At 33.8% G+C, this 15,842-nt stretch overlaps 1 protein-coding gene across 1 annotated transcript; it reads left to right on the top strand.

Annotated features, from left to right (window-relative positions):
• The first annotated feature begins 1,727 nt into the window (after positions 1–1,727).
• LOC122594443 (DNA-directed RNA polymerase III subunit 2) lies at positions 1,728–15,386 on the top strand. The gene is made up of 39 exons (XM_043766894.1): positions 1,728–1,822; positions 1,927–2,017; positions 2,713–2,834; positions 3,253–3,345; positions 4,333–4,414; positions 4,496–4,586; positions 4,705–4,757; positions 5,342–5,406; positions 6,611–6,716; positions 6,826–6,936; positions 7,293–7,352; positions 8,087–8,116; positions 8,205–8,255; positions 8,330–8,428; positions 8,650–8,709; positions 8,978–9,070; positions 9,235–9,336; positions 9,439–9,549; positions 9,687–9,803; positions 10,007–10,123; positions 10,216–10,296; positions 10,661–10,765; positions 10,838–10,918; positions 11,002–11,133; positions 11,224–11,268; positions 11,366–11,443; positions 11,523–11,662; positions 11,761–11,848; positions 11,970–12,088; positions 12,163–12,298; positions 12,404–12,534; positions 12,782–12,907; positions 12,999–13,054; positions 13,216–13,286; positions 13,788–13,872; positions 13,956–14,059; positions 14,427–14,555; positions 14,753–14,813; positions 15,136–15,386. The coding sequence occupies exons 1-38, from the start codon at positions 1,791–1,793 to the stop codon at positions 14,801–14,803; spliced, it is 3,444 nt and encodes a 1,147-aa protein (XP_043622829.1). The 5' UTR covers positions 1,728–1,790; the 3' UTR covers positions 14,804–14,813; positions 15,136–15,386.
• Positions 15,387–15,842: the final 456 nt, after the last annotated feature.

Raw genomic sequence — 15,842 nt, 5'->3', positions numbered from 1 at the left:
ATAGATTATACAATTATACATATAGATATAGATAGAAAGATAAAACCGAAAAGACATGTATGAGTAATTTATTTTTAAATAGTAAAAAAATGATGTCACTAGTGTATTATTTTGTAGAAGTTTTTTTTTTTGTTGAACATGATTTACTTCAACTTTTTCCTCCATTTGTTTTCTATGGTTGTAAAGGGTCATCGAGTGATTTGTGAGCCCTCGCTTACTTGTCTTTGTTGTTTTGTGTTGATTTAGTGACATGTTCACTAATTTAATTATACGATCGATTACTATGATGTTTAAATATATTAAGTTGTTTGATAATAGAAAAGGAAATGAGTTACCTACTGTCGTCTTTTATGAGTTTTGTGTCCAACATTTTGACGGTGTATGAAGAGATTATGATGTTTACAAATCTTAACACTAGCTAGGTAAAGAGACTTCTTTCAGGTTCTAACTAAATGGTAGAAACGGACCTCCCGGCTTTATGAATGAGATGAAAATCAAACCTTTGACCTCCAGAGGCCATAATGTTTACAACTAATCCAAACCACGCTAAAGATCTTTTTAATCAAAATAAAAATCAAAAGATTAAAAAAGCGTAACAAAATACTATCACTTGTAATAAGGCCATACTTATTTCTCGGTTTTTATCATCTTCAATTAAATAAAACAAACAATTAAAAATGACACATTTTTAAAAAAAAATATTTTATTAATAAAAAAAACAACATTATAAATATTAAATAAAGTTACTCATATTACATTGAAAGGCATTACATTAACTAAAAGAAATTATGCTATATAACTAATAAAATTATTACATATTAAAAGAAAAACATTACGTTATTAGAAGAAATCACATTGACGTTGACGGTAGTTTTATCAACGCTACAAACTTTCAAATGACACATTGAATTGCACAAAACTAATATTGTTGAAAAATGAAAAAGAAAACAATATCATGACGTAACAAATAATATTGTTGAAAAACGAAAAAGAAAACATAAGAATGAAGCACATGTTTCGTCACTTCGTCTTCACACTTTCTTGAAAAACAAATATAATTTTCTGACATGACGAAGACACACCCTAACTAACAATGTCACGCGGTAACACGGTCATGACGTACTGTTGGGAGCGATCTAATTTAAATATTAAGTGAACTCACACCCATTATATATATAACAATTCCGTTAACTACAACACCACCTTTAGCTACAGTGTCATGCTGACTTCAATAATTTAGTTTTTTTCTTGAATTATATATATATATATATATATATATATATATATTATATCATAGTATACTTTTAAAGTTTTTCATTTTTACCACTTAACTTTTAGTTTTTTTAAACTTTAGTCTAACATTTTTATACAAACTTAAGTAACAAAGTTTTTAATTTTTACCAATTGACTTTTAAGTTTTTAACTTTAATCATCAAATCTTTATTTTTTACCTTTTATATCTTATTAGAAGGTTTCTAATTTATACCATCGAACTTTTGGCTTTTCAACTTTAGCTATTCATTACTTTCTATTTCTTATAGTAACTTTATTTAAGTTTATAAATTTGTGGGTAATGCTAGATGTATGTTTGCATGATGCGACCTCGTGACAACGCTGGGTTAAAATTTTTGTATTTTATATAAACGAGCCCCGATCGGTCTGCCTAGGCCTATATACACAATAAAGAAAAAAAGACAAAGAAAAACAGGGGGTTTATATATACATACTTAACCACCTCCATTTTCTCCTTAAACCCTACACACACACACACGCTCACTCCGTCCATCATCATGACTGTGCCCGAAGACTCACATCTTCAAAGGTGCTACACTAACCATCTAATTAATTTATAATTTCAAAATCAATAACCTTCACAATCCTACTACTATTAATAATTATTTATATATATTTATATTTTGATTTCAGTACCGGAGGTGGTAGTATTGACAAGCAATTTCTTGCGTCTCCGGTTAAATCAGCAGTCGATAAGTTCCAGTTGATTCCCGAGTTCCTCAAGGTATATGTTTATATATATATATATATATATATAGACATTTGATTTTGTGTTGTAGAATTACGATTAATTACGATAGCTTAGTATTAGGAGTAGTTTGTGAAGAATTAGTTTGGATTATCGGATATCGGCTTAATCGTGAGGGTTTGGTGTTTTTAAAAGTATCTAACATTAATTGTAAGTGTAATGTATATGTACTAATTTAAAATTTGTTGTACGTGTTGAAATAAGTTGTTTTAATGTACGAATTTGGATACATAAAGTTGATATTTTATATATTAGATATATTCATGACCACTTAACCATTAATTATAAAAGTTTGTGTAAGAGTTGATGCCACAATTCTATAGATGGCATGTGTAAAGCAACACGAAGAGGACCGAGACGAAAGATGACTTATTTGAATTTTTTGAACAATGTATGAACATTTAGGATTTTAATATTAACATTCTAGTTTATTCGTGAATTTCTCCGTATTAATGCTACAAATATTGTTTTAATTGTTATTTTTTTTGTGTGTGTGGATTTATGGCGAGTTGAGTATTCATTATGCTGACATTGTTTTCGCCAAAATATAGTTTAAAAGTCAAAAAAGATAAAAAGGAGGAAAGAACATAAAACGAAAAAGAAGTGACGAACGATTAGGGTATGATCATATGAATATTTAAAGTGCTATGTGTTAATATTTGTATTTGCAGGTCAGGGGTTTGGTGAAGGAACATCTGGACTCTTTTAATTATTTTGTTAGGACCGAAATAAAGAAGATTGTTCGTGCTAATGACCTTGTGACATCTAGATTTGATCCTAGTGTCTATCTCAGGTACAACAGTTCATTCTGTGTCTGTCTTGTAGTATTCAAAGTAATATATGGACGTTGTGAACACATTACACTTAGTAATTTACATGCAAGCATATTGCATTTCTTAGCCAGTTTGTTATAATTTTCCGTTGGTGATACCTTTTGGTTTGCATCTCGGATGTCTTGAAAAGTTCTTCTGATTGCATGATCGACCTATACAAAATACATTGCTCCCAAAATAAGTACTTTTAATATTTAGGTCAAGGATCTTTGTTTTAACTTTAAAGTTAGTATAATTTATGTAAGTTTGAATCGAACTGGTGACTTATCATATTAAACAAATGATACAAGTTTATGGATACCCAAACAAAAGCATCTCTTGCAGTAAGTGGCCAAAGACTAAGCTTTTTGGTATGTTTTCTTTATGTTCTGATGACAGATACACAGATGTGTGGATTGGGAAGCCTTCGGTGGTTGTTGATGGTGTGACCGACTCACTAAGTCCTCAAAAATGCCGTCTAAGTGACATGACGTAAGCCGGTTTTATATTCAATTCATGTGTTTTGCCATCAAATAAACGTGATAAATGATTCGTTTTCTGCCTCAAAACATATAGTGTTTGGAGTCACAAAGTAACAGGGACTGGGAGTAGATGCAAATAGCAAAAAAACCCTTTGGGTCGGTGCCTTGGTGGCATCTGTTTTAATTGTTTTATGCAGTTCTAACTGAGTTGAACTTTTTACTATGCCGTCCCATTCATGTTTGGCGTGTTTGGTTAATCTTTTTAAAAATCACCTGCAACTGAGTCATCTATTGCTATAGGAGCACACATGATATTAAAGGCTATTAACATCTAGCAACAACTTTTAAGAAGAAATACTGAAATTCTCAGATCATATCAAGAATGTATTCAAAACCACTATTTTTGCTAATGACAAAGGTAAATGCTTATCAGGCTTCATTTCTAACATAATCATTTACTGAATATATGCATTACTGCACATTAGTTTGCAATTGTCTTCTATATTGATGAACTTACTACCCTAGAATGAAATTGCTTGTATAATTACTGTGAAAGTTGTATGTTGGGACTTCTGACCAATCATTTTTGTTAAAAGGGAAGAACTTAAATGGCCAATTAGTTGTCTGTGGATTTGTGTATGCTTTTGTGGTTTCTGTTCAGTTTATCCGCTATACTTAACTTTATCCTGCTATAAATCAATTGGCAAGGGAATTAAGCATCAGTGACTACTTGCTTATTTTTCATCCCTCTTCCTATTGTTAATATGACTGAAAGTAGTTTTTCATCCTTTTGGCTGCAACATATTATTGCCAAATGCCAATAGTATCAGATTAAGAGAAAATCTAAAGACGGGTGCTTTCTTATTTCTCTCCCTCCATTACTTCCGCTGCCATCTTCATTTTTCCCCTAACTTTTGACTATCTTGTTCTTACCATAGTCATGTACCTTTGATTTTTTTCCCCTGTCATTACGTGCCTTACATGTCACACATTGTAGGTATTCTGCTCCAATATATGTGAACATTGAGTATTGCAATGGTAGTCAAGGTCAGAATACCAGTAAGCGTTCACAACAAAAGGTAACTTTTATAGCTCAGATACTATTTTTAGTTTCACTTTCTGAGATTTGATATTCAAATCTTTCTTATATGACATTGCAGAAAGAAGTTATCATAGGAAAAATGCCTATCATGTTAAGGAGTTTTTCGTGCGTTCTTTATGGCAAAGATCAAGACGAATTGGCAAAACTTGGTCTGTATGTCATAGAACAAAAGAAATACATAGTACTCTACAAATATGCTTTTCAGTTCATCCTGTTGCCATATTGTTAAATAATATGTAGACTAATGTCCATTCATGTTTCCATTAGGTGAATGCCCACTTGACCCGGGTGGATATTTTGTTGTGAAAGGAAATGAAAAGGTGATCTATTATCTCTTTTTCATGCACATATTTATTTATATTAAATTTATTAACATTGATAAACATTATTTTCATTAATGTGATCATTTTTGGTAATCTCATCCATCTTTATCATTCTTGTTTTTGTACTGGTTTTTTATTTGAAGGCCATTAATCTAGTGCATAGCACTAGCTACCATGCTCTGTTTTATAGGCTACCCAAGTTTCTTCTTCGTCAAGTTGTATACATTACTTGTCAATTTGTGTTGCTTTTGGAGATGACTTGAATTTGTTCAGAGAATTTTGCTACTCAAATATATATGTTAAGTTAGGTTTAGAAACAACTTCTGCCACAAGTCTACATTCTATTAAAATATGTGAAATGTCATCAAAAAGGATAATTCCTGCTCTATGATGTTTACTTCATGGGCCTTTTCTTTTCCAATTTTTATGGCTGCCAGTTTGTGCTGTTCTGTTGGATCTCACAAGTTATATTAGCAGTTGTCTAACTCATTTGCGGAGTTGAATTTTTTTATATATCTTATATTAATAATTTAATATTAATATTGCCAATGGTATGTTGTTTATTGTGCTAATTTATGCAGGTGATTTTAATTCAAGAACAGCTGTCAAAGAATAGAATAATCATAGACACGGATAAGAAGGGTTGGTAAGTATTCCTTCTTTTCCCATTCACATGATATATGCCTGAGCCAAATACTTATGATTTTAACTTACTGTTTTCGCTGTTAGCATGCTAAACATAAAAATGGATTTTGCCACTTAAATGTATTTAATCTGCTGGAGGGCTAATGGAAGTAAAAACAGCGATATTTTTGTGATGTAAACATCTATGTTCCCTCGAATAAACACAATATAAACTCTTATAAATTGTGTACATATAAGAAGATGATTTAGATACCACCGACTACAACCACCACTGTACCCAATCCCAACATAAGTGGGGTATGGGGGAGGTAATAATGAAGATGTAGACAGTCTTACCTTTACCCTTGAGTAGAGACTGCTTCTGTCCAGCCAGAGTGAATAACATATCTGTGTGATATTTATATTTTTTGGGATGAGGTGGGGGGGGGGGGGATGTTCTTTGCATGCATTGCGCTTGGATGTGAGTAGTAATATGCAGATATGAAATATACGACAAAAATAAAATTAATTAAAATAAAACATATCTAGCAAGTGAAGCATACTAGTATACACGCATACATACATACATATATATATATATGCTATCAAATGAGAACCAAATTAAAATGAGAACAAATAAGATCACTTAAAAACTACATTTTGATGCATTAAAAGTCCATAAAACTGACATAGTGCATAACTAATTATCATTATTTAAGTGTTTAACAACACATTGATCTGTCAAAATCGAAAAAATCACGTTTTTTGTTGGATGCATCATTTTGATGAATATGCATCCAAGATGGATGCACAAAAAAAAACGTGATTTTTTCAATTTGACGGATCAATGTATTGTTAAACACTTAAATAATGATAATTAGTTAAGCACTATGTTAGTTTTATGGACTTTTAATGCATCAAAATGATGTTTTTAAGTGTTCTCACCGTTCTTATTTTAAAAGTGTTCTCACCGCCCAATTTTATGTGGCGTGGGTTTAGTCCCCATGGATTAGTGGCCAAATATCGAGTGGGAGCGAAGGCTAAAAAATGCAAATTGTAATGGTCTGCTTGTTGAGATCAGCTATTACTAATTAAGTTTAACACAAGTGTGAATTTTGTTTTCCTGTCTGTTTTGGATGTATTATTGCGTTTGGATTCTACCTAGTTCTGTTTGCAAATTCGAATCTGTTTTCATTTTATGTTTATGTTCTTGTTTTCTCATCCAGCATCCAGGCATCTGTCATGAGTAGCACTTCTATGACAAAAAGTAAAACAATTATAAGAATGGAGAAAGAAAAACTCTATCTGGTGTTGAATGCATTTAGTTCCAAGGTATGAATATTACAGTTGTGACTTTTTGAAAAGCAGTCTATATATGTTTCCAAGATAAATTGAACTTATGGTCTTGAATGCTCTGGATCCTGTACATATTGTATTTTAGGTTCCCATTATGGTGGTCATGAAAGCCATGGGTATGGAAACTGATCAAGAAGTTGTGCAGATGCTTGGCAGAGATCCTCAATATGCAAGTCTGCTTTTGCCATCTATTGAGGTAAGCTATTAGATCTAAAAACAAATATGAAGAGGAAGTTCTTGAAGGGACCTTCTAATAGCTGATCAGTTACTGTATTGTAAGGATAAGATATCTTGGCAATAGAAAATCGTCATTAGAAATATTGCTCATGTTGAGTGGAAAAATTTTGCATTGTGTGTGTTATTTTTTCTACCACTTTACAATCTTCTGTTGGGAAGAAATTGTTGGAGAAGGGGACTTCTAAGTTCTAACCAATCTCAATGCTAACCTTCCTACTGATTTACAACCCTAATCTTTCTATCTTTTCATAATACATAATGAACTTTTCATAATACATAATGAACACCTGATGGTTTATTATTTCTCAATTTCAGGAGTGTGCAAGTATTGGTGTCTATACACAACAACAAGCGCTGGAGTTCCTTGATAAAAAGGTATAATAAGTGTTGTAGATAAAAGTTTGACAAATATCTGGTATCTTTTATATTAGTAATATGTTTGGAGAACTGCATAATGTTATGCACCGAAAGAGATTCGCCTATGGAAAGAACTACAGTTTACATCAGTTTAGTATGTATATTCCTGACATGCGTTTAAAGAACTGCATGGTGTCCTTGACTATCTAGACTTTTAATGACTATTTCTTTATGTGTTTACTGAGTTTGCTATTAGATTGAAGGTTTTCATACCTAACCCTATCACATACAAGACCACATTATATGTATTATTCATGATCTGGTAAATCGACAATTTTTTGTCCACCATGCTGGCTGCTGATTGGTTAACTCTACTTTTAGTCTTTGGATTGCTTACATTATGCCCAGACCAATTGCTTCTATTTGTTGAAGATCAGGGGCGCATATTTTATTTCCTATGGATCCTGGTCTTTTATTTTAGGTTCATTCTAGCCAATGGGGTTGGTGGCCCATTGGTAAGGTCTTTGACCTTGGGAGGATCCACCCACATATCTTGAGGTGGTTTAATAGAGCTTTTCGAGAGTTGTGAGTTCCATCAGACATTCGTGTAATCTAGAAGTAGTAGTAGAATAGTATGCCGTTCAAAAATAAAATTTTAGGTTCATTATAGCGAGTAGTGACTATGGATCAGATTGGATTTTGCATACATATTTTTTAACATGCCTTTTATGAGTATTCATTGTTGGATGCAGCGTACGAAGACATTCTCTAGGTTCGGTAAGGTATGTCTCCTCCTATCTATAGTTTCTCTTTATCTTAATTATTACAGAATTTGCATTGTGGTGTAACAATTAGTTGTTTTTCCTTTAGGATGATGGAGCTATCACTGTTCTTCGGGATATTTTTATACCGAACATTCCGGTGAGCTGAATCAAGTTTTAGATCACACATATATGCAGTAATGTACCTCTACCTAACTGTATATATCTCTCTAGGTGCGGGAAAACAATTTTCATTTGAAGTGCGCTTATGTTGTCGTGATGTTGAGACGCATGATGGATGCAATGTTAAATGAGGATGCGATGGATGACAAAGTAAGTGTTGAGCCTAAGCATCCCCATGTCTTACAATATTCAGTTTTAATTTGCATTAATGTATATGTGTATCTATATTTATATGCATGTGTATATTTGCATTATATGCACATATATAATGTTGGTTTGACCGAGAGAACATTTTCCTTGAACATGGTATGTGTAATCTACATATATGGTTGTGTACTACTTGACTAATTATCAGTTTAATGGGTTTACAGGACTATGTAGGCAATAAACGGCTGGAGCTTTCAGGGCAATTATTAGCTCTACTATTTGAGGTGAGTAGCTTGTTCCTTCGGCAAGTAATGATGCTGGTTGTGAGAACCTAGGGAATGTGGCCTGCCATTTTTGTGCACACAAGCTGTTTGAATTTGGAGGATACCTTTGTTGTTGGATTGACGGACCAAATGTTATAGAGCAACTTCTGTTGTCATCACTGCTATTCTTTTTAGTTATTATATATTTTGTCTTTTTCTTTTGTTATTTCTATAAACCTCTTAACAGTTTTACATATGTGTAATATCTGGTTGAAAATTCATATTTCAGGACCTATTCAAGTCGCTGAACGACAATTTAAAGAGACTTGTAGATAGGCTCCTGGCCAAACCCAGTCGCTCAAGCAAGTTTGATATAACCCAGGTATGACAGTTTGATTAACAAGGAAATGCACATACTATTTTTATTTATACTAGTTGGTTATCATGTGGTTTTGGGTTTTCTTGTTAGTTAAAATGGATTGCATCTTGGATCTATATTCCCTTAATTATAGTCCTTTGTTCTTTTAATTGTTCTTATTTGTTCAGCATCTAGCAAAAGATGATATTACAATGGGTTTGGAGCGTAGCCTCTCTACAGGAAATTGGGATGTTAAAAGGTTTAAGATGGACAGGAAAGGCATTACGCAGGTGCTTTATTTCCCTTTTGCTATTATTCTTAAATTACATAACCTTTATCTTTTTCAATGATTAATATGCTTTATATTGCAACTAAATATGCGATTGTAACAGATCGTTACAAGACTATCCTTCATTGCATCATATGGCTCCATGACAAAAATTTCCCCCCAGTTTGAAAAGTCAAGGAAAGTTAGTGGACCCAGGGCCTTACAACCTAGCCAGGTAGGCACAGTATTGATCTTAAACTGTTGTTGCCTCTTTTGCTCTTTTTGGTGGTTAATTTGATCAAATTGTAAATACGTTGACTTTCTTTACATTGTATAACACTGCATCTTCTGTGCTGAAACATTAATTGACAGTGGGGCATGCTTTGTCCCTGTGATACTCCTGAAGGTGAAGCTTGTGGTTTGGTGAAAAATCTGGCTCTGATGACGCATGTTACAACTGATGAAGAAGAAGGCCCTATCATCTCCTTGGTATGTTTTAACTTCCATGCTCTAGGTTATTGCTAGGAGATCGTTTAAAATTAGAATACTAAAATACAGTCCATAGCAAAGTCCTACTAATTAGTTATGCAATGACTAGCATTAGCATAATCATCACTTCTGATTCCAATTATTTCCCCTTTTTTCTCTCTTCAAACCATGTATGTAGATTTTGAAATTTTATTTCTGATTAGTGTTACTGCTTGGGAGTTGAGGACTTGGCTCTACTTTCTGGTGAAGAACTTCATTCGCCAAACTCTTTTCTTATCATATTAAATGGACTTATTCTCGGGAAGCATAGAAGGCCACAGGTTCTACGCATATATTTTGCCTGATGATATCTTATTTAATGGTATTATGTCATGGCTTTAACATGTAGTTACTCTTTTGAATGACCTTGTAGCTATTTGCTAATGGAATGAGAAAGCTGCGAAGGGCGGGTAAACTAGGAGATTTTGTAAGCATCTTTGTCAATGAGAAACAAGTAAGCTCTCTGGACTCGCAATTCATCAATTAACATGTGTTGCTTGTTAAGATAAGTTTCTTGCTATCACCCTTTTCCAAAAGCTGTGAATAATTAAAGGCCATATTTTTTTAACAATCACTCTATTATTATTGTGACAAATGTCAAGTAGGTGACTTTGCAAGAATATATGTCAGCAGGAAACAAATAACTTCTTTGACCCTGCAATTTGCATGTTTAGTTTTGAGAAAGAAGGGTAGAAGAGTTTTTTTTTTCTTGGGGGGGGGGGGCATCTTGACTTTTGAGTTTTAATAAAGAAGTGACGGGTACAAAGACAATGAACTGCTTAATTGGTTGTATAATGGGACATACTTTTTGTTGGCAGAATTGTGTATATATTGCTTCAGATGGTGGCCGCGTTTGTCGCCCACTTGTAATTGCTGACAATGGCATATCAAGAATTAAGCATCATCACATGAAAGAGTTGAAGGTATGCTACCACTTTTACACACGGTGTTGTTGCCACAACTGTCGACTATTTTAATCATTTTCCCTTTTAAAGGATGGAGTACGCAATTTCGACAGTTTTTTACGGGAAGGACTGATTGAGTATCTTGATGTCAATGAAGAGAACAATGCTTTGGTTTGCAACAATTCATCTATTAAATTTAAGACTCTCTTACTGATGGCACAACCTTTATTCTTACTCAACTGTGTCATGTATAGATCGCTTTGTACGACGGAGAGGCCACTAATGAGACGACTCATATTGAAATAGAACCTTTCACCATCTTAGGTGTTTGTGCCGGGCTGATTCCTTTTCCTCACCATAACCAGTCCCCAAGAAATACCTATCAGGTCTTTATTCGTTGGTTTTTGTTAAATTTGGTCCTTTATCTTTCCAGTTTTCATTAGATTGGCCGGTTTTCGTTTTTTTTGCCCCTTTAGTGTGCTATGGGGAAGCAAGCAATGGGCAATATTGCATATAATCAGGTATGGCCTTTCTTCTCTGTATGTTGGATTTGTACGTTATGCATTGGATTATATATCTGTATGTACTCACTTAAGTCCACTGGTTCTTTAAATGAAGCTATTTCGAATGGATTCATTGATCTACCTTTTGGTTTATCCTCAACGGCCGCTATTGACGACAAGAACAATTGAGCTGGTCTGTATTCCGTTCTTTTAACAACTGTATATGACTGAGATCTTAGTGTGTGAATAGAAAGTCCCTTTGTTGTTTGCAGGTTGGGTATGATAAGCTCGGAGCTGGGCAAAATGCAACTGTTGCAGTTATGAGTTACAGTGGTTATGACATAGAGGATGCTATAGTCATGAATAAATCATCACTGGACCGTGGTTTTGGTCGTTGTATTGTAATGAAAAAGTACTTACCAGATAAGCAGTGTTCATTTAGACTTTTAGCTGCCACTTTAAGCTATATCGTCATTGAAGTTACTTTCTCCTTTGTATTTCTGTAAACAGGACGCCAGCTTTATTTCAAAAGTATGACAATGTATGCGACAAGTTTTCTTCACCCAGCAAATCCCAGCATGATCCAAATAAGATTCAGGTGTTTCTCTTTGGATGAACTGTTATGCGATTTAACACATGCATTTTGTGTAATGTTATGATTAGCTGATTTCTTGTTTATTATCCTTTTAAAATTTCTTATTCATGCTTATTCTATGTAGATTTTGGATAATGACGGACTTGCTTCTCCCGGTGAAATACTAAGACATCAAGACATTTATATGCAAAAAGAATGCCCTATAGATACAAGGGCTTCCAACAAGTTACATCCGTCACAGATGTGAGTTGCTTATAGGGTACAGATTTAAGTAGGTACTTGCGATGGAGAAAAACTCATTCTGTTATTACGTGCAGTCAATATAGAATAAGTAAACAAACCTATAAAGGTGCAGAAGGGGAGACAGCGGTTGTCGATAGAGTAGCTTTATGCTCTGACAGGAAAAACAATTTATGTGTAAAATTTATGATTCGACATACTCGTAGGCCTGAGGTAAGAGTTTATAATTTTATGATGTGCTGTTTTATATAAATTTCACGATTCTGTAATTTCTTTCTGGAATTCTGGACGTGTTACCAATATGTTTACTTTATATAGGTTGGTGACAAGTTTAGTAGTAGGCATGGTCAGAAAGGTGTTTGTGGGACCATTGTTCAACAAGAAGATTTTCCTTTTTCTGAGCGTGGCATATGCCCAGATTTGATTATGAATCCTCATGGGTTTCCAAGGTAGGAAACTATGCGCACTTTTTAGCAAAAGACACTATGAATATGCAAAAGATTCTATTTACCAGACGTTAGCTGGGGTTGCATAAGAGCAAACCGAAAGAGTGAATTCCTGAGGATTCTGGAACACAAAACATACACAAAAATCTAGATACTTTTATATGTTTGTTATGTTCGGATTGGTATTCTAATAACTTGTAGAGCATTTTATTTGGGTTTTCTTACCTTCCATCATATTTCTAAATTTCAGTCGAATGACTGTTGGAAAGATGATCGAGCTTCTTGGGAGTAAGGCTGGAGTTTCGTGTGGCAAGTTCCATTATGGTAGTGCATTTGGGGAACCGAGTGGTCATGCAGACAAAGTTGAAGACATAAGGTGCAATCTTTTACCTAGTAAATAGTTTCATACTTTCATCTCAAATCTAATTTAGTAGCCAGGTCATGAATGACATATAATCTCCAAACAGTGAAACCCTTGTGAAGCATGGATTTTGCTACAATGGGAAGGATTTTTTATATTCAGGTTCTCATCTCTTTCTTTAATACATTATATCGATGATACAATTGATTGTTTTAGAGAGTTGAACTGGAAGCATTATTGACATCACATTGGGAATGTGGAACCTTCAGCTGTCTTTTGTATATTCCCTAACTTTGACAATATTTAAATTGTCATTGTATCAGGTATCACTGGTACGCCACTACAGGCATATATCTTCATGGGACCGATATACTACCAGAAACTAAAGCACATGGTAAGAATTAAATCCTCTGATGATCACGCTTTAGCAGAATCTGTGGGAACATTAAACAAGTTATTTTGATGATACCTGAACCTTTTTGTACTCGATATCTCAATCATATCATATAGGTTTCAAAAATAACGATCGGAGAAGATATAATTTCTCAACTGCTTGTTGAATTTTTTTGGCTACATATTGCTGAACGTAACATGATCAGAAAAAGGAAAGATATATACAGTAAATGATGAGTGCCCTTTGTATGGTTACTGGATTGGCATTATTTGGTGTCTTATTTCTGCAAACATTTTGAAGGAATAAATCGAAGGCATATTATTTTTCTTGTAAATCTCCAATGTACCAAGATTATTCAGGATGGATTATGCATTTGAATGTTAAACAGTTAGAAGACTGTTTATGTATATTTCTTTTTATGTATCTAATCACAGCTGTCTAATTTGGCCTGCAATCTCTTTCCCTTTTTTCATGTCTAATTGAGCTCCATATCCAAACCAGGTCCTTGATAAGATGCATGCTAGAGGCATGGGCCCGCGCCAACTTATAACTAGACAGCCCACAGAAGGGAGAAGCCGAAACGGAGGTGAAAAGCCCGCCTCTTAATTACATCAAACATATCATATATTTCTTAAATAAATTTTGAGTGACATTTTAATAATTACCAAGGTCTTCGTGTCGGAGAAATGGAACGAGATTGTTTGATTGCTTATGGAACTAGTAATCTGATTTATGAACGCTTAATGCTCTCTAGCGATCCTTTTGAGGTTCAGGTTGGTTACATTTTTTGGAACTTGTCCTTTTTCCCATCTAATGTGGGTCTCTTTTCAAGCATGAGTTGTATTGTAATGTATATATTTGCATTCGCGGACGGCTTCTTATTGATCATAGGGGGAATTTCCTTCCGGCACCCTCTATATTTGCAACTTTCACCCCCCCCCCCCCCCCCCCCCCCCCCCCCCCCCCCCGCTATGTTGTTCAAAAATCTGTTATTGACTATCATTTATCATGGGATATAAACTCCTGAACTGAAAAATAAAGAAACCTAAAAACTCCACAAATATATGATGCCTACAAATCTTATCATCATTTCCATTCTTTATCTTTTCTTTCTATTTTTTATTCTTTTTAATCTGGCAGGTTTGTAGAAAGTGTGGGTTACTTGGATACATAAATTATCAAACAAAAACTAGGGTCTGTTCCACATGCAAGAACGGAGATAATATCTCATCCATGAAACTACCATATGCTTGCAAGCTCTTATTTCAGGTAATGTATTTAAGAACCACTCAGGGAGAAATGGAGAATTCCCTTTAGCTTTCTGTTACATTTAGTTATGTTACAAGTCTTCCATTATGTGCACTCTTATGTTCACTTGCATTACTAACTCACGTTAAATCAAGTATCACTTTGATGGTTGTGTTCTTCCTAGAATTAAATATTAACCATATATTTCGCCATCGCAGGAACTCCAATCGATGAATATAGTTCCACGTTTGAAGTTGACTGATTCATGATACACTTATTGTAAGCAAGTATATCTTTTCATTACATATTTATTTGATTTTGGGAGGTGGTAATTTAGATGCATTTACCTAGAATGTGGTTAGTCTTGGTTTACAAGATCTCCATCTGGTCATATGAATAATTTACGTTAAGGAACCGTTGAGTAGGTCCATCGGGGAACACATGTGTTAAATGTGGTAAAAGTGTTTGAATACTTGGAAGTTGATACCTACATGGGTTGATCTTGTTTACAACTTTTACTTATTTGCAACCTAGTGATATTTTATATTACTATTTTGATAATATAGTTATTATCAGATTTGATATCTTAATTTTTTAACAGTCAAAACAGATGTTGATCAGGCTGCTGGCAGTACACAGTGAGGAACGACTCTGTTTTAACTTATATCGCTGTGGTTGTCTCTCTTTAACATTTAAAGCTACTTCAGTTTACTCATATCTGCTATATATTACAGTTAATGTTGGTAGCATTCTGAATAGACAATTAGACACATTATGTAACAGCAGAAAAAATGTAAATGAGGTTCTTGATATGTTCCTTTTTTAATTTTTTTTTACACTCTTGAGAACTGAGATCGTTGGGTACTAATATCGATCCGTTAGTATGTATTTTCTCTAATTATATTTGCAAATCTAATTTGTATTCTTGTTTGCTTGTCTCTTCGACCTTGATTTTCATACTAGTTTGCCCAAATTTATCATTTCGTTTAAAATATTACGAATATTTCTTATTTCCTTTAGCATATCAAACTTATTAACTAACTTAAAAAATATAAAATTTGTTGTAGGCCAACTTTTCAAACTCTGAACTTAAGTTAGTATTAATTATATATATATATATATATATATTATAAAAACTATAAGTTGGAATGTGAGGGGAGTTACTGTGGCTAAAAGTACTCCCCCTTTAGCATAAGGTACAAACCTTTAAAGCATCCAACATATTTAACGGATTTAATGACGGTTAGGTAACAGACTTAATGACTGTTAGGTGACGGACTTAACGACCATTATTTTCTTTCTTTTACT

Source organism: Erigeron canadensis, chromosome 3 (assembly GCF_010389155.1).
Source record: "Erigeron canadensis isolate Cc75 chromosome 3, C_canadensis_v1, whole genome shotgun sequence".
NCBI lineage: Eukaryota > Viridiplantae > Streptophyta > Magnoliopsida > Asterales > Asteraceae > Erigeron > Erigeron canadensis.
The sequence above is the reverse complement of the archived record's forward strand: the minus strand, read 5'-3'. Positions and strand labels throughout refer to the sequence as shown.

Coding starts and splice junctions, on each gene's coding strand:
- LOC122594443 (XM_043766894.1), top strand. CDS start 1,791: ATGACTGTGCCCGAAGACTCACATCTTCAAAG. Junction 8,710..8,977: donor TATTAGCTCTACTATTTGAG/GTGAGTAGCTTG, acceptor TTCATATTTCAG/GACCTATTCAAGTCGCTGAA. Junction 9,337..9,438: donor ACAGGAAAGGCATTACGCAG/GTGCTTTATTTC, acceptor CGATTGTAACAG/ATCGTTACAAGACTATCCTT.